The sequence below is a fragment of the Adelges cooleyi genome, unplaced genomic scaffold, assembly GCF_023614345.1.
Source record: "Adelges cooleyi isolate 19-005CV unplaced genomic scaffold, UGA_ACOO_1.1 ACOO_flye_CR_arks_rails_tigmint_CR_PRNA_574, whole genome shotgun sequence".
Classification (NCBI taxonomy): domain Eukaryota; kingdom Metazoa; phylum Arthropoda; class Insecta; order Hemiptera; family Adelgidae; genus Adelges; species Adelges cooleyi.
Genome location: NW_026096268.1, coordinates 3,626,888 through 3,646,008, shown reverse-complemented (window position 1 = coordinate 3,646,008; position 19,121 = coordinate 3,626,888). Strand labels below are relative to the sequence as shown.

General features: G+C 33.5%; 2 protein-coding genes across 2 annotated transcripts; one reads left to right on the top strand and one right to left on the bottom strand.

The window, feature by feature from the left end:
- Positions 1–680: 680 nt before the first annotated feature.
- Positions 681–15,123, top strand: LOC126843352 (dynein axonemal heavy chain 6-like). Its single transcript, XM_050580803.1, has 33 exons — positions 681–784; positions 863–1,032; positions 1,185–1,411; positions 1,478–1,652; positions 1,715–1,844; positions 2,036–2,137; positions 2,212–2,361; positions 2,441–3,250; positions 3,321–3,977; positions 4,036–4,149; positions 4,217–4,657; positions 4,728–5,152; positions 5,235–5,373; positions 5,449–5,985; positions 6,095–6,346; positions 6,399–6,834; positions 6,893–7,565; positions 7,901–8,350; positions 8,415–8,587; positions 8,647–9,541; positions 9,605–9,850; positions 9,927–10,164; positions 10,253–10,741; positions 10,811–10,983; positions 11,049–11,229; positions 11,441–11,620; positions 11,686–12,456; positions 12,559–12,799; positions 12,885–13,333; positions 13,655–14,005; positions 14,301–14,393; positions 14,496–14,793; positions 14,876–15,123. The coding sequence occupies exons 2-33, from the start codon at positions 869–871 to the stop codon at positions 15,103–15,105; spliced, it is 10,890 nt and encodes a 3,629-aa protein (XP_050436760.1). The 5' UTR covers positions 681–784; positions 863–868; the 3' UTR covers positions 15,106–15,123.
- Positions 15,124–15,480: 357 nt separating this feature from the next.
- LOC126843035 (tubulin glycylase 3A-like) lies at positions 15,481–18,061 on the bottom strand. The gene is made up of 3 exons (XM_050580332.1): positions 17,776–18,061; positions 17,318–17,694; positions 15,481–16,875 (listed from the first exon to the last, which is right to left on the bottom strand). The coding sequence occupies exons 1-3, from the start codon at positions 18,059–18,061 to the stop codon at positions 15,481–15,483; spliced, it is 2,058 nt and encodes a 685-aa protein (XP_050436289.1).
- Positions 18,062–19,121: the final 1,060 nt, after the last annotated feature.

The window sequence follows — 19,121 nt, the reverse complement described above, 5'->3', positions numbered from 1 at the left end:
TATATTATGCATGCAAGTATAATGCATAGTACAAACATCGTGTATATATCATAGAAGTTTTCACTAGGAACCTAAATCACCGCCTACTCTAGAAAATGGTTGGTCGTTAAACAATATTTATATTTTACATTATTTTGGAATGAGTTATTGCTTTATTTAAATTACTTCAACATGATCGTATTATTTAATACTTATTACATGGTTAATGTAAATTAAAACTTTCTAACCTTCTTGGCAGTTTAAAGTAGGTAGAAATTAATTATTTTAGCAAAAACCAAATTCGAACCTTTTTAATTTTTGAACGGAAATTATGCCTACCCTATGTCGAACACTATTTGTAATTATTTCGTTGATTAAAAATCCCTTTAAGGAGAAAAATATTGACATGGCATTAAGTGTGCTAAAAAAATTGCGACAATCCATCAAAGAATGGGTGTTGGCTGCCTGCGAGGAGACCCTGAATAGTTTAAGTTTAACCATTGACGGTTTGTCAACCGAGAAAGCCACAGGAGCAATGCCAAACAAATCCCACGGGGACCCAATTGGTCGTCGACACATGTCGTTTACTGAACAAAGAACTATGGCACATTGTTGTCAGAGAATTTGTAGATTCATAACGTACATCGATGTGATAATACAATCTCATTTGCATAAAATCGTTCAAAATCAAATGACCGTGTTTGAGGCCGAAATACGCAAACATTTCCGGCGCTTATCCAATGGTACTATTGTCAACGACGAGGCCACACTGAACACCATTCAAAAGTGTTCGGACGATCCAAAAGTATACAATGTTTAATTTTTTTATGTTATCATCTTTTACGGAAAAAAAAGGAATTATTTTTTCTCGCATTGCTTACAGGCGCCTATGTTTGTTTTGGAAGCAATACTAACTGACGATTCGATTGGAGTTAACGTCGAACCCGAAGACCTTATATCATACGTGTGCGTTCTAATGGAAAACTGGAAACAGTCAGTGGTGTCACAAATGCCGCCTTTGATCTCAGATGAGGATTTCGACATTTTCACCAGGTCAGCATTGCTTATAGTTTATACTAACGTGCATACGAGTTTTTTTAACTTTTCCTCCTAAGTTGCATGACGATTTTGACCAAAAGACCATTCTGAAACGATATACAATAACAATAATTTACATATGAATTATGTGCGTTATTCGTGTGTAGGCCAATAGTATGCGGTAAAATGTGTGACCAATTTTGCAACCGTGGTCCGTCGTTAGAATTTGTATTTGAAGTAGACCAAACGCTCAAGAATTCCGCGGATAGAATAATACACTATTTTCAAATGGGCTATCAAATGGTTTACACGTATGTGGAGCGATTGGAGTACATACGGATCATGTTAAAGGAACACAAAGAATTAGATCTGCAATCAATTAAGAGCGAAACTAGTAAGTTATATTATTAATTTAAAAACAAAATGTGCGATAACGAATGTGTATGTATTTTAATTTCAGACATAATACATTTTCGAAAAATGTTAGAAACATATATAAAACAGTTAGCCGATGTGGATAAAATGGTACCTTCGCAGACATTGAGTATATTTGAATTAAAACTAAATACATTAAAAGATGTTCTGAGACCAACATGCGAGGAACTATTAAAGACAATTAAACAAGGAATTGTCGAGTAATTTTGTATTTACTTTGAGTACATTTATTATATTAATTGTAAATGTTTTCCGGTTGTAGGGCGAGTATAAACTTACCTTTAAAATTCATAAAAGAAATTAACGATACTCAAAAATATCTTGAACTATTACCAGTGAAGGCCGAAGACTTTGCTGTTTATAAATCATTTCTCGAAGATTGTCCAAATAAAGTATGTCATCTTATTATTTTAATGTTAGAATTTAAATATAAACAATTTTTTTTTTTAAAGTAAACTCAAAATAAAGATATTAATTTTATTAAACATTATTTCCAGCTTTGCTTTTTTTACCTAACTACCTAAAAATCATGGTTAATTAATGTAACAAATCAATTTTTGTATGTTTTTTTTTAACGTTTTAGTTAGACAACTTTGATAAACAGTCGGAATACCTAAAAGACTTATTTGCCTTGGCGGATGAATTTCAAGTAACCATCCCGGACGACATAATAAACAATTATTATGTAAACTGAAACAGTATTTGTTTAGTCATAAATACAAATATTGCCTATTCCCAAATAAAAAGGTTGGTTTGTAGTCTTTTTTAGAAGCAATGAACGTTCTACGGTCGACGATAACGAGAATCAATAGTGAACAAGAATTTCTTACAGAGCAGTTTGTAAAAAAAACCAACACTAGTGTACTTAGGTTATTCCAAGATGTTGATAAAATCAATAGTGAAATAAATGTAACCAATATTGGCTTGGCTTTGGTCCTAAGCAAATAAAAACAATTGTATTGAACTTAGTGGGTATTTTGTTGAATAGGAACAATGGTTAACGGACATGCAGTCAAACGGTGAAGAAGTCAAGGCATTTTTAAGTGAAATGAACAACCGTTTAATCCAATGTCGAGAGAAATCAAACTTATATAAATCTTACCAACATTTTTTTCAAGTGGAAATTACAAATTTTGATATTCTAGAAGAAGCGTGTGAATCTGTTCGACTTAGAATGTTGCTCTGGAACTCCATGGACGAATGGGAAAAATCTATGCGACTTTGGGAAAATGACAATTTTCATAACTTGGACGTTGAACAAATCAACGCGTTCCTAGCACTGAATTTAAAATATGTAATAGAATTAAAAAATGGTTTACCCGGTTGTGAACTCGTTAATGAAATACAAAGAAAAGTACACAATTTCGAAGATATAATGCCAACAATCATTATATTAAGGAACCCAAATCTGAAAAAACAACATTGGTATAAAATTGAACAAATAATTGGTATCAAATTGCCAAAGAATCAATCCCTAACACTTGCAATGCTGAAAGAACTAGATGCGTTTAATCATAGCTGTGCACTGACGGAAATATCTGCGCAAGCTAGTTCTGAATTTGCTTTAGAGTCGTTATTAGAAAAAATTGAGAAGTCTTGGGATGGATTAAATTTAATTGTACTGCCTTATAAAAATTACAGCGACGTTTACATTCTTGGATCATTAGAAGATATTCAATTGACAATAGAAGAAGTTAATATAAACTTGAACACAATTTTAGCATCCAAACACGAAGGAGAAATAAAACCAAAAGTATTAAAATGGATCAAAACTATGGAAATTATGTCTAACGTTCTCGTAAGCATAACAAGTTATTGTAATTAATTTACTTACTAACAAACTAATAGTAGATTTTTGTATTTTTCAGGATGAATGGACCACATGCCAAACCACGTGGGTTAACTTAGAGTCCTTATTTACAACATCGGATATACAAAGACAACTTCCTAACGAAGCTAACATTTTCAACGAAGTAAATAATTCATGGAAGGTTATAATGAAAAATGCATCAAAAAATCCAACGACGTTAACTACGTGCACCGATTCGAAGCTTTTAACTTCTCTTAAGAAAAATAATTGTCTTCTGGATCAAATCATGTTATGTTTGGAATGTTATCTAGAATCCAAAAGAGTAGTCTTTCCTAGATTTTATTTTTTATCCAACCAAGAACTTTTAGGTATTATGACTCAAGCTCGGAATCCAAGAGCATTGCAACCACATGTGAGTAAATTTTTTGACTCCATATGGAGAATTCAATTTGAAAACGATAGCGAATTGGATGAATTTCATCCGGGAGAAAACAATAATGACATTAATCGTTCAATTAATATTACTGCCATGATATCTCCTGAAAAAGAAGTCGTCAAATTTTCAATGGATGTGAAAGCTCGTGGTAATGTCGAGTTTTGGTTAAACAGGGTGGAAGAAGCTATGGTAGAAACACTAAGACTGCTTATGGTTGTAGCAATGGAAGAGTATAACAATATGCCGCGAAACAAATGGGCATTGCTGCATACCGGTCAAGTAATTTACTAACATTTCAAGTTAACTTAAAGGAAATTTATTATAACCTTGTTTTTAGCTTATATTAGCAGTCTCGCAGATGATGTGGTGTCGTGACGTACACCGAATACTACTCGAAGACGATTCTAACGTTTCCAAAAATCTTTCTAGTTTTGAAAAAAAATGTGTGGATGTGAGCTGAATATTCAAACTATGACGTTATTAAGTGTATATAATTAGCACAGCGTTATTATTTTCAGTATTTAGATGACCTAGTTGCTATGGTGCGGCAGGATCTAACTGCACTTCAGAGGGCGGCGATACGAGCACTAATAATAAGTCAAGTCCATACCAGAGACATAATTATTTCAATGGTTCGAAACAATATCAACAGTGCTACGGATTTTGAATGGTTAAAGCAGTTGCGTTACTATTGGGACGAAATCGACAGTTGCGTCGTTCAAATGGCTAATACCCGCTGGTTGTATGCATTTGAATATTTGGGATGTTCCAGCCGTTTGGTCATAACTCCTTTAACAGACAAGTGTTATTTGTGTTTGATGGGAGCGCTTCAGTTAAATCTCGGAGGAGCATCGGTTGGTCTTGCCGATACAGGGAAAACAGAGACCACCAAAGATCTTGCCAAAGCCTTAGCGACTCGATGTGTTGTATTCAATTGTTCGGACGGTTTGGACTACAAAGTAATGATTGCTATTCTATTATGATACTTTATGGCTACACATTTTGTGTTAAGTCTATGGATATTTGCAGATGACAGGAAAACTCTTTGCTGGCTTAGCTCAATCCGGAGCTTGGTGTTGCTTCGACGAATTCAACCGCATAGATACCGAAGTGCTTTCTGTTATTGCTCAACAGTTAATTACAATAATGAACGCTAAATGCAAAAACGCCAAACGATTTATTTTCGAGGGTAGAGAAATAAAACTTGTCAACACTTGTACAGTATTCATAACAATGAATTTTGGGAACTTCGGTCGAAATGAACTACCAAATAATTTACAATCACTATTTAGACCTATTTCAATGATGATACCCGATTATAGACTCATAGCAGAAGTTGTTTTATACTCCGAGGGTTTTGAGTCATCAAAAACTTTAGCTCGAAAAATATCCAGTATTTTTAAGCTATGCGATGAACAGCTTTCGGTTCAAGATCACTACAATTTTGGAATGAGGTAACTTACCTTTTTTAAACGTATTTTGTGTATACAAATTTTAAATAATCTGTAATAAACAGCTAACCAAAATATGTTTAAGGTCTGTCAAGAGTATGCTAACAATGGCAGGATGTTTAAAACGGCAAAATCCTACAACAGATGAAAATGTAATTGTAATAAAGGCTTTAATAAATAATAATAAACCAAAATTTCTCAACGATGACTGTATTTTATTTCAAGTATGTACTTTTATTTCAATCAATTTTAGTCAGTTAAATAATTGTCTTTCTTATTACTATTTATTGTCTTTTTAGACAATTTTAAATGACTTATTTCCCGGAATCGTGTTACCAAAAGAAGACTACGGGCAATTTTTGTGCGCTGTGAAACGTACTATGGAGATGAATGGTTATCAAACCGAAGAATATAGTTGTATTAAAATTATACAATTACTGGAAACTATTAGTGTTAGACACGGAATAATGACAGTTGGGCCAACTGGAGGAGGAAAAACGACAATTTTAAAAATTCTTGCTAAAACATTAACCGAACCAAATAAAAACGACTTAAATGAACAGTATTGCCGACCTGTAAATATATTTACTATTAATCCAAAAGCAATAACTATACATGAGCTATATGGGGAAGTAAATTTAAATACGATGGAATGGAGAGATGGAGTACTCGGGAAGATTGTCAGGAGTACAGTTCAAATGACCAACGAAGAATTTCAATGGATCGTTTGCGACGGTCCGGTAGATCCGGTTTGGATGGAAAGGCTAAATACAGTGCTCGATGATAACAAAATGTTATGTCTCACTAATTTAGAGCGTATTAAACTAACACCTTGGGTAAACATTTTTATTCAAATTTGTTTAGCAAGTAATATATATATATATATATATATTGATTAATAATACAAATATAATTTTATTTTAAAATATTTCCATACTTCACTAGATCAGAATGATATTTGAAGTTGATGATCTTTCTCAAGCTTCTCCTTCGACGGTGAGTAGATGTGGTATGGTTTTTGTTGATCCGTCAGAACTAGGATGGTTTCCATATGTCAAATCTTGGATTAATAAAAAAAATAATGAAGTGTTTCTCGGCAATCAAGATTATAGAAGCTATCTTATGTCATTGATCGAAACATACGTCGACAACGGGTTTACATTTATCGACAAAAATTGCTCTTTTATAATTCTACAGGTTAGTCTAAGGTAAAGATTCTTGATCATTATTTAATATTATTTTATTCTAGACAAAAATGAGCAAAGCAGTAATGATGTGCGCTCTACTAGAATCCCTTCTAACGAACCCACAAACCATCAGCAAGCAATTAGACAGTTCTGAAGTACACAAATATATTTGCCAATCTTTTATCTTCGCCTATTTATGGGCATTGGGTTCAAATTTGATCGATTCGTCGCAACTCTTGTTTGATTCGTTTGTTTTCGATCAATTCGAAGACAACCCCAATTTCTCAATTTCACCAGGAACTGAGTTGCGGAATGTTTACTTAAATATAGAAAAAAATAAATTAGAAGATTGGTCTGGTATTGTTCCCGATTTCGTTTATGACCGAAAAACTCCATTCTTTGAGTTATTCGTGCCTACAGTTGACAGCGTACGGTATTCATATGTTAGCCAGAAACTGATACAAACCAACCAGCCTGTCATGTTATCTGGAGTAACGGGTAATGGTTGATAATTCTACTTAAAAGTATTGATGTTAATGATATAAAATAATTTCAGGAGCCGGTAAAACATTAATAGCAAACTGCCTTGTGCACAATCTAGCTCTAGCTGGAGATTGGATGTCTGGAATGATACATTTTTCCGCTCAAACCAGTAGCAACAGAACACAACAAATATTAGAACTAAAATTGGAAATGAAAAAACGAAACGTTTTTGGGGCTCCAGGCAATAAACGTTTAGTATTAGTCATAGATGACGTCAATATGCCAATTTCTGATACATATGGTGCACAACCTCCAATTGAACTACTGAGGCAAATATTGGATTATGGTGGATTATACGACAGAAAACAGTTTTTCTGGAAAAACATAGAAAATTTAATTTTGTGTACCCTTTGTGGACCTCCTGGTGGTTGTCGTAATCCTTTAACGCCAAGGTTTTCTAGACATTTTTCCATATTGTGTATACCCACTACTAACGAAAAAACTATGAAGACTATTTTCACCTCGATATTAAAAGAATTTTTGAAAGATTTTCCACCAAACATAGCTAAATGCAGTAACGTTTTGGTCGAAGCAAGCGTCGAGGTTTATCAACGTGTCAAGGAAGTACTTTTGCCAACACCAGCAAAATCTCATTACATATTTAATTTAAGAGATTTATCTAAGACTTTACAAGGTATTCTACAAGCAGACGTAATCACTATACCAGATCTTCCAACGCTATACAGGTTTCTATCACGTTTCAAAATTAGTCACTTAAATTCAAAATTTGTTTATCTTACCTTATCTTTTAACTAACCATTTCAAAATCGAATTTTTATCTCTGTGCAATCCTACCAACCAACATTTGTTATACCGATATACTGGTATCAAAGCCTTCAAATTGTTTTATTCATTTCTACCCGTCCATTTCATTAGTCAATCGAAAAATTCCATTCATTATTTTTTTCTTTAATCTATTTTCTTGAGCTTTGCTCTATCATGATTTTATTGTTTTTAGTTTCTTTATTTATTTATTACCGATTACATAAAAATGTATGATGTATTATTTTTCTTTTCGTAGATTATGGTACCACGAGTCACTACGCGTTTATCACGACCGTTTAGTTTGTCAAGACGATAAAACTTACTTCCAAAAAATAATGAGAACGGTTTCTAAACGATTTTTTGACGATCCGTTGTTTGAATGTTTCCAAACCGACGTGAATAACTTACAAAATCCTCCTATTTTGTTATTTGGAGATTTCATGAACCCAGTATGCAAAGGTCGCCGAGTTTACGAAGAAATTACCAATGTTGATAAGTTGAAATCTGTGTTGCTTGAGAGCTTAGTGGATTTCAATACGGTGTATAATAAAAACATGCAATTAATATTTTTCGTTGATGCTATTGAACATACAGCGCGTATTGCTAGAATATTGAGGTCAGATAGAGGGAATGCCTTATTGCTAGGAGTTAGTGGCGTGGGGAAAAAAACACTAACGAAGTTGGCCACACATTTAAACGACTATAAGTAATGCGACTAAATATTTTGAAGCAATTAATATTACACATTTATATTACTTGCTTGATTTTAGATTTTTTCAAATAGAACTGACAAAATCGTATGATTATTTATCATTTCACGAAGACTTAAGTAGTTTGTACTCAAGAGCTGGTATTAAGTTAGAAGATACCACTTTTCTATTTACCGATACTCAAATTGCTCAAGAAGAATTTTTGGATGATATAAATAATATTCTTATTGCGGGTATTGCGCTGTTTTTATAAAAATTCTAATACATTTTTTATGATTTAACATTTTTTCAGGAGAAGTGCCAAATTTATTTAAAAAAGATGAACTCGAACAACTAATTGACACCTGTCGACCTCTGGCTATTGAATTGGGATTTGCAGACAACAAACAAGCTATTTTTAATTTTTTCTTAAACCGTGTTCGATCTAAACTCCATTTGGTTATCTCTATGAATCCAATGAAAGACGCGTTTCGACAGAAATGTCGATTGTTTCCTTCGCTGGTTAACTGTACTACAGTTGATTGGATAGACACCTGGTCGACAGACGCGCTTTTGTCAGTAGCTAAAATTAACTTGGAGTCATTTTCAGAACAAAACTTAACTCCAAACTTAGTAAATGTCATGCCAGACATGTTTAATTATATACACAAAACTGTCAGTCAAAAGGCGGAACGGTTTGTTGAGCAAATGCGGAGGTATTTCTACGTTACACCCAGCAGTTACTTGGAGCACTTGCAATTGTTTAAAAAAATGTATTGTCTGCAAAAGAAAAAAATTCAAAATGATTCAGATCGTTTTTCAAACGGTCTAAAAAAGCTCTACGAAACATTCGATATGGTAAACGAATTAAAAAGTAGACTCAAAACATTGACACCAGCCCTAACAGAAAAAACTGAAGCCACGTTAAAATTAATGGAAGATTTGACGAAGGAAAAAGCTGGTGTTGATAAAGTACGTGAAGTTGTGCTCGCGGAAGAGGCTGCAGCCAAAGTAAAAGCTACCGTTGCTCGAGAAATAGCTGAAGATGCACAACGAGATTTAATTTTAGCTATGCCCGCTTTAGAAGCAGCAAGAAAATCTTTAGAATCTCTAAACAAAAATGACATTAATGAACTTAGAATTTTCAGTAAGCCACCTAAACTCATTCAAAACGTGATGCAATCTATATGCCTAATGCTATACCAAAAGTATAAACTTAATATAATATGAATATTTAAATGTTATAAATTCATTGTTCTGTTTTTTTTTAGAACTAATTGGGCATCCGCTAAACTGGTGTTGAGTGATGTTAATTTTTTAAAAACGCTGCTGGATTATGATATCGATAATGTGTCTGATAAGATGATTAATCAGCTTAAACCTTACATAGAAGATCCAGATTTCAACCCACAAGTAGTAGCTACTCAATCGAAGGTCGCCAAGGCTCTATGTATGTGGGTTAGAGCTGTGCATAGCTATTCTTTAGTGTATCGAATTGTGGAACCGAAAAGGAAGCGGTAAAAACTTATAAAATATGCATGTATTTAAGTTTAAAACACCGAATAATAATATTTTGATGATGTTGAACTTTAGACAAGAAGAAGCCGAAGGTGAACTAGCTGTAGTGTTAAAAACCCTTAAAACTAAACAAAAAATGTTAGCTGATATTGAAGAGCAACTTCAAAGACTTGAAGGCAAATACGATCAATGTGTAACAGAAAAAAACAACCTAGAATCAAACATTAACAGAACGCAATCACGTCTGAAACATTCTCATTTACTTATTGTGGCACTGGGCGATGAGCAAAGGAAATGGGAAAAAAATGTCAAAGTTAATATAGTTTTATTCACGAATATATTTTTAATAACTATTGTAGATTATGAACAGCAAAGGTCTTTTACAAATGAATACTTTTCAGATGTTTTCTCAACAACTGAAAACGTTAGTTGGTGACATCATAATCAGCGCTGGATCCGTAAACTATTTAGGACCGTTCACTGATGATTACCGTAAAGAAATAACTGTTCTTTGGCTGGAAAAATTAGATTATCACAATATTTTACACACCCTGAATTACACGTTGGCTTCGGTGTTGATCGACTCGTTCGAACAACGATCTTGGCATATTTGTGGATTGCCAAGAGATTCGGTATCTGTAGACAATGCAATAATCGTCACGAGGTCAATTCGCCAGCCTTTGATAATTGACCCGCAAGAACAGGCAAACAGGTGGATAAAAGCGTTCGAAGTTGAAAACATGTTGAAAGTATGTAAAAGTACTGATGATAAATTGATGAACATTATTGTAAACGGAATGAGAAGAGGATATCCAGTTCTAATAGAAGGACTTGGAGAAAGCGTCGACACAACACTTAAGTCAATTTTAGAAAATGATACCTTTGCAAAAGTTAGCCAGACCCGTATTAAATTAGAGTAAATATTTGCAATTTATTAAAAATTTTTTTATCATTCCAAGGACGAACAAATTTTGAAACGCGTTGGTGATTCCAACATCAAATTCAATACAAGTTTCAGATTATACATGACGACTAAACTGACAAACCCCCATTATTCACCGGAAATAACCAAACATACGACTCTAGTAAACTTCATAGTGTCTCCTTCTGGCTTAGAAGATTATTTCTTACAGTAAGAGTGATTAATAAAAATTGCAAACTAAACCATTTTGTATACTATATTTCATTTTCTTATAGAGAAATAGTTAAACTAGAACGACCGGAAATCGAAGAAAAATATTTCTCCTCTACCGTATGTATAAATAATGATAATAATATGTTGACAAAAATGGAAGACGAAACTTTGAAAATGCTGTACATGTCTGAAGGGAATATTTTAGACGACGAAGAACTAATCAATAAGTTGAACAACTGCAGAGTACGATAATACTATGAAACTAGTAGTTTGAAGAAAATCCTTTAAAATTAGTTTAGGCCATAGGTTTTTATTACCGTCTTTTCTCAATACATTCCTACCTCGAACTCTAAGTTTGGTCCTTTGGAACTAGATTTAATCTTAATAAAGTACTAGTGTTTTTATCCCTAAAAAATTCATGTGTTTTTTTATCTCTTCGAGTTTTATTTTCCAGGAAACATCATTGATAATTGCTTATCGCCTCGTAAATGCAGAAGAAACAGAACATAAAATTAGTACTGAACGAAAAAAATACCGATCAGTTGCAAAAAGAGCATCTTGTCTATATTTTTCTGTAAATCAACTGATTCAAATCGATTTGATGTATCAGTTTTCTTTAAATTATTTAAAATCGGTAAGCGATTAATGTCTTTAATTTCGGTTTTTCTATAATGAAAACACGTATAAGTTTTATTCCAGATTTTTTGCAATGCAATCTATGATATCGATAAGACTTTAGAGGATGACATGAAGTTACCAATCATGATTGACAGTATCACTAAAAGAACTTATACAATTGTGTCTAGAGGTTTGTCAGAACGATACAAACTCGTATTTAGTTTCTTACTAAGCATCAACATTGGCTTAGAGACGAAAAAAATTACTAGCTCCGAACGAGACTACTTACTACATGGTCCAACCCGTGTACAAAATGAAAAAACACAGAAATTAAATGAAGCTGAACTGAAAGACCAAGTGTGGCACTCTGTCCTTTACTTGTCCGAACATTTTCCAAAGTTTAAAATGCTTCCGGAAAATTGCCACGGGCCCATAAACATTAATCTAGGCCAATTCGAGGAAACATTAGAACTGGGTTTTGGTTACAACCACGTGACAATCGAATGGAACTCTGTGTTGCTCCCTTTTGAGAAACTAATGCTTATCAAAACATTTAGGGAAGACAAGTTAGTACTTGCAATCAAAAATTATGTTAGCTGTGAACTCGGTAAGATGTTCGTAGAAAGTCCGGACGTTTCATTTCATCATTTGTACAACGATACAACATCAACCGTGCCTATATTATTTATACTAAGTCCCGGCTATGATCCATTCAATTCGTTCAAAAAGTTTGCAGTTAAATTCGGAGTTGGAGACAATTTTCATTCTTTATCATTGGGACAAAGTCAAGGATCACTGGCTGAAAAACTCATTAAGGATGGCAGAGAACAAGGCAAATGGATATTTTTACAGGTACGGTCTTCGATGTATTTAAATTAAATTATAGCAAAAGTCATACCCATTCCTAATAACATTGACACCACCAATATAGTATAAAACATCTAATGCTTTCAGAATTGTCATTTAGCACCATGGTGGATGCCAAGGTTGAAAGTACTCGTCGAAGAAATAATTGAAAACCCTTTATCCGTTAAATCAGAATTTAGATTATTTTTGAGTTCTTTGCCGTCGAATGATTTACCTACTTGTCTGCTACAAAACTCGTTGAAAGTTACAATCGAGCCTCCAAGTAATTTTAGAGCAAACATGAAAAGAGCGTTTGATGATATGAGTATAGCATTTTTCGAAGAGAATGGTAATGAACGATTCTTATTGATTTTCTCCTGTCATAACATTATTATTTTAAAAATGTACCTTTGTACATATTTTTTTTCGTGTAGCTTTTAGAGAGGAATGGAAGGGTATTATTTACCGCTTGTGTTTCTTCCACGCGATTGTACTTGAAAGAAGAAAATTCGGATCGTTCGATTGGAACGTAACGTATGCATTTACTGATGATGATCGAGAATACTCTATCCGCATGTTAGAACAATACTGCTTAACAGCTACACATATGTCTTGGGAGGCTATACGTTGCTTAACCGGAGAAATAATATACAGTGGTAGGGTTACCGATGTCTGGAATCAAAGAACTTTGAATACTGTAATGTGGCATTTATTTAAATTACAAACTAATGAATGCAGTCTGAATTCGGATAATAATTCCTACATTCCAAACGCGAATCAGTGTAAAAGTATTGATGAATACAAGTCGTTCATCGATCGACTCCCCGCCGTTGTGGAGACAGAAGTATTTAAAATGCACAAAAACGCTATGCTAAAATTTCAGGTTGGTAACTTGTTTTATTTTATTGTATATCAATCTAATCAATCAAATCTTAGGAATTTCTTTAGTTACATACATATTTAATTAATAAATAACGTAATTGTATGGATATTAAATGCATCAAACCAGCTAAGAATAACTATGCTTAGGTGCCATATGTTTTAGGATAATTCTATTATCCGGTTTTTAATGACTTTTTCAATAACAAAATACCAAGAAAAATTATATTTCGTAAATAAATTTGTCATTTAATTAAATACTCGATAGGTACATAAACAATTTAATAGAAAAATTATTTGTCTATTATTTATTATTATTTTAAAGGCTAAAGAAACACAAGAGTTTTTAGATTCAATTTTGAAAGTGAACGAAGAAATTACAAGTGGTTCAAAAGTAAAACCAGATGATTCCATTGTTTTAAATTGTATTAATGATATAACTGGAAAACTAATACCTTTTATTGATATTAAACAAGCTAACATAACTTTACTACAAAAAGATAATAGAGGAAGGTTAACTCCGTTATCTACAGTGTTGTTAAATGAAGTCAAATATTTCAACCAACTACTTCAAATAATACATATTTCGCTAAATGACTTGCGCAATGTAATTAAAGGCTTAGAGGTCATGTCTACGAGAGTAGAAGAAATTTACTTATCCGTTACACGTAATAAGGTAAGCGTAAAGTACTTCCTTTAATATTCTAAGTCTATAAGCGAAAAAAGTACTATTTTATATTTCCCAACATAATATTGTAAAATGTAGACTAGATATGAAGTGAATGAATACTTGATAAATGAAATTCATAGTTATCTATATACCTAGTGTGGGTGAATTGTAAATTATAGTAGTTAACTTAAATGATGGGAGTTAGTTTTCAAATTTTTCCTTTAACGTTTAGTACACTTTATGTTTTCCTTACCAGAGTTTGCAAGCATAAAGTTTAATAAAATGGTTTGTATTTTCAAAGGTGCCGACTAGTTGGTTGAAAAAATCGTACCCCTCGTTACTCACTCTGGCAAGTTGGGTAAAAGATTTAATTATGAGATTAGATTTTGTAAACGTGAGTATATTAAATTTTACTTACTCAATTATGTATCTAAATATATATTTGGTTATTTATTAAGTCAATTAGCAGTACATACAACGTTTGTATTTATTTTAGGGTTGGCTTAGATTCGGTAATCCCCCATCGTATTGGATATCAGGTCTGTATTTTCCACAAGCACTCATAGCTGGTTGCCTCCAAGAACATTCAAGAAAGTACTACGTACAATTCGATAGTTTGAAAATAGACTTTGAATTAACCGCTACAATTTTGAGACAAGATGAAATCACAAATGAAAATTACGAAGCTTACGCGGACTTGGATAAACTAGAAAATGGCATATACGTCCACGGTTTGTTTTTAGATAATGGACGAATAGACTTACACAGCAAGCTTCTAGTAGACCCGTATGCAGGTATAGTCCGTATGGAAATTATAAATCAATAATAGTAAAAATTTAATAAGATAAATCAAACTTTGTTTATTTTTGCTCAAAGGTCAATTTTATTCTTCTTTACCTGTTATGCGACTTGTGCCGACCATAGATTCGAATATGATTACACCGCACTATCATTGTCCACTTTACAGAACTACTAACCAAGCAACAGTAATACCGATTACAAGACTAAGTAATAATTTTGTATTGGCTGTCTTATTACCAACCAAATATCCTGAAAGCTATTGGTTATTAAAAGGGACGGCTCTCGTCATGCAAGTTACAGATTAAAGGTTATGATTAGCTTTTAACCAGATTAAATGTTCATATGTATTTGTTATAGTGTTTAACTTGTTAAACATTAGCTAATTATCTATAACGAGAGAAAAATAAAATATTATACCCTAAATAATACAATTTGATTTGATTTGAAATGATGCAACTTACCGTTTCCTAGTAAACGTCATATCTGAAACTACTTAGCTATTACAAGCTATGATATGTTTTGGAAAAAATTTAGAATATAGCTAAGTGGCCTGAGCATTCAACCAAACCTTACTTCCAGCCCAAAACCAAGTTTTTTTTATAATACAATAAATATAATTACAGTATTAACGCTTAAATTTCATTAATGACAACCATACATACAACTAATAATTTTGCTATTTAATGATTCATATTGTTAACTAAAACCTTTTTGTAAAAACTTTGAATTGAACTAACTCTAGTCTTCCATTTGTCAAGCAGAATCAAACAACGCGTCGCTTCGTCGGAATCAATCTTCGACCCTGTCTTGAGCCGAGTCATCGATTCCTTGAGGTCTGCCAAAGATAATCGAACTGGGAGCACTTTCTGTGTGACGTTTGCTTTGATTTCTAGATCAGTTGTACATTTAATTGTTTCCGATTTCAGCTCATCGTCGACTTCGTTGTTCATCGGAATCTCTTCCATATATGTTCCACCGATCAAGTCAAAACTGTCCCAACCGTACGCTGGTTGTTTACCCGATTCTTCGTTAATGGTCTGTTCGGCTAATACGAAGGACTTAAACCGTTTATAGGCGGCTATTTTTTCGTACACGTAGGCACATGGCTCAAATCCTTGTGGTATCGAGCTTTCGTGTATCAGGTCGTACATGCCTATCTTAGATTTTTTACATTTGTTTATAATTATCTCAATAAAACCTTTAGACAACCCTTCGGGCACGCCTGACACCGAACGTGATTTGTACGAAAGAGTAGAATCCGATTCGATTTCGATTAACCACGGATGAAAATCTTCGGCTAAAACAAATGACGCCCGAAATAGTTCAACGCAGTTGGGCCTACAGTTAAGGGTTTCCAAATTAGCTGTCACCGCCGTCACGATTGCTTTGCGAATTTTCGAAACCAACGCTTGCAACTCGAATTTTTTTTTAATTCCTGCTTTTTTTAATTCTCGTTTTAATCGTTTGAATGAACAAGTGCTAATTGTAGGGTGCAATGTCAATTTTGATTTGGGATTAGTGTAATGAGCGAATGGTAACCCGTTGGATAGAGTAAACTCGTGCAGGCAATATCGAATGCAACACGTTTGATACAACCAAACGGTCAGACGGTCGTCCAACGTGGAGACCACAATCCACGTGTTTATACTGAACTTGGTATTGTTGCCAGACAACAATGGTGTTTCTATATATTTTTGGACCACGTAGTCGGTATTATTTAGTTGCAAGCACAAGCTTGTTATATCTTCCAACTTGTTGAGCAGAATTGGATTTTCGTTTGTTTGATACTTGGACTTGACTATCCAAAAGTTGTTGTATCCGTCTATGGAGGTTTGCGGCCGTGTGAACCACACTGTTTTGAGCAACGACCTACTCTTTTCTTTCAACTCTTCCAGTATCTCTTGATGGTCCTCCGACACCAGAAACGCCTTGTTGCAGTTGATACTTTTATGAATATTTTCAAAGAACGTCGCCCAGTCAGATTCGTTGTCGATGAAAAAATCTTCCGAATGAACGCCATCAACAATGAATCGCTGACACGAAGACAACGCAAACCGGATTGTTGACAAAGGAACCTGGCATCAATAATACTCGTGTCAGAATGATCTTCTGAATAATATATAGTAGGTAGATACTCTATTGTGGTATTGCCTAGGTGGTGACGATAGGCAAAGATGAAAAAATGGCGAGGTTAGGTAAGTAATACTGGATAATGCTGTAAATAGAGAGAATTTCTACCAGGGTAATACTAATAATAAGAAAATCAGCATTTTGAAATCCGGATTTGACAAATTGAAATTATTCTAAATTTAGATTATCCGAATGATTCGTAAAATTCAAATTTGTGTTGGATTCAAATCCGGATTAAAATAAGCAGATATTTTAGAAATTCTGATATTAGTTCCATCGTGAATTCAACATTATTCGTGCGTTGAAGTCATGTTTCCCTTGATAATATGATTATGCATCATACCTTAGCCCTGATAGAGCCATGGTGGATACTACACTATTGCCTACCTCTCCGTTTTTTGCGAATTTTACATTCCTCTCTTCAGAGACAAAAAACCGCAAAATCGATATGCACGATGTCAACGAAAAATCAATGACGAGCTGATTGGAACTGTTGCCCATGTCAGTTGCGTAAGTTCTAGGGAAAAACTTGTCAAATGGCCCTGGTTCGTCAAAAAGTTCACATTTGCTTGTAACCATTGAACTACTGCACAATTTTAATACACTGCTGTTCCGCGGGAACCTGTTGACGATAACACTCGAATCCAGTTTCGTCCAGTCTAATCGAAAATTCTTTTCATCCAACCAGATCAATCCAGCATCGTATTTCTTAGACACCACATTAGCCCGCTGCATATTTTTATGCAACGACACTGTTTTTACGCCTATAAGTATAAGAAAAAGATCACAATTACACATTCATCCCAAGCGCGAAAATTCAATAATTTTCAAACGACACGGTTTACTTTTTGCATCGTCAGTCAGTCTCCCAATCCAGCCATTTTCCAGCAAACACGACAACACTACATTTGGCATTTTACCCGAGGCCTTAAATAACTTTCCCTCTTGAATAACTTGGTCTACGGTACCCACGTTGTGTTGTGCGCATCCTATAGTTGAGTGCGAAATCACCGTCGACGTCTTTGGCTGAGCCGAATTTCTGTAGAGTTGTTTTTTCAATTTAGGAATGTGATTTGATGTCGTAAACGACTTGGCCACATTACGCTTGCTAACCGTTGCTGTAGTTTTCATCACATCAATTTTAAAAATCTGGTAAAATACAATTTAAATATATAAAATTTGTGTTTAAAATACTATCTAAGAACGGGAAAAAATGTAACCATAGAAATAGAAGCTTACTTTAAAAAAAATAATGTATTCACAACTATTGTTTTAAATTAAATTACCTATCTTACCCTTCTTCCATTTTCATTAACAACTACTTGAGGATTTAGATTGGCTACTCTACTTACATACAATAATTTATCTTATTGTCTACCATTCCTTTCTGATGAAGTACATAAACCTATCACTATCGTTTCACTGTACATAGCGAAACGTTCTCGAGTACTTGCGGTTCAACTTCAACTTCTACCAAACCTTACTTTTTTTATTATAAACTAGCTGCCCGTGTACCCGGCATCGCCCGGGTTAATTAATATCGGATAACAGAACGATACATTATTATTATTATTAGTTGTGTATAGATAAAAAATGGCCGTACCTACTTTCTTTTTTTACATTGGAAGGAGGGTCCCTTCTCTTTTAAGCTATGCTGTGCTAAAACCACGACGAACAACAAAACAATAAAATAACACTCAACGTTTCACTGTAACATACACACCGGCCTGTCTACGATTGTTTTTTTCAATTTCGATCTTTTTATTTTAACAAAGTACCCAAATACAATTAAATCTTCCCCGTAAAACACTCTATCCATTAGTAAAACCCGGAATTAAATAGTCTATACTATTTTTAAATTACAATCTAATTATATAGTACAGATTTTTTTTGTCTTCTTTATTTTCTTCTTACATTTCCAACTACATGGGGTCAGCCAGTACATATTTTTTTTGTACTTTTTCAAATACCATTTCTTAGTTAAAGCGTGCATCAAAGATAACAAACTAATAGCATTTTTATTCAGTTATTTAACATTAATAGAATAATATATTTTTGAATTAAAAAATACAATGAACTAAACATATTATACGAGAATTTATTATGATAATGCAAAATACTTTACTACTATATATATTTCAAATTTTCGGGGTCTTGTAGACTAAAAACGTAAATAACTATTCAAATTTTA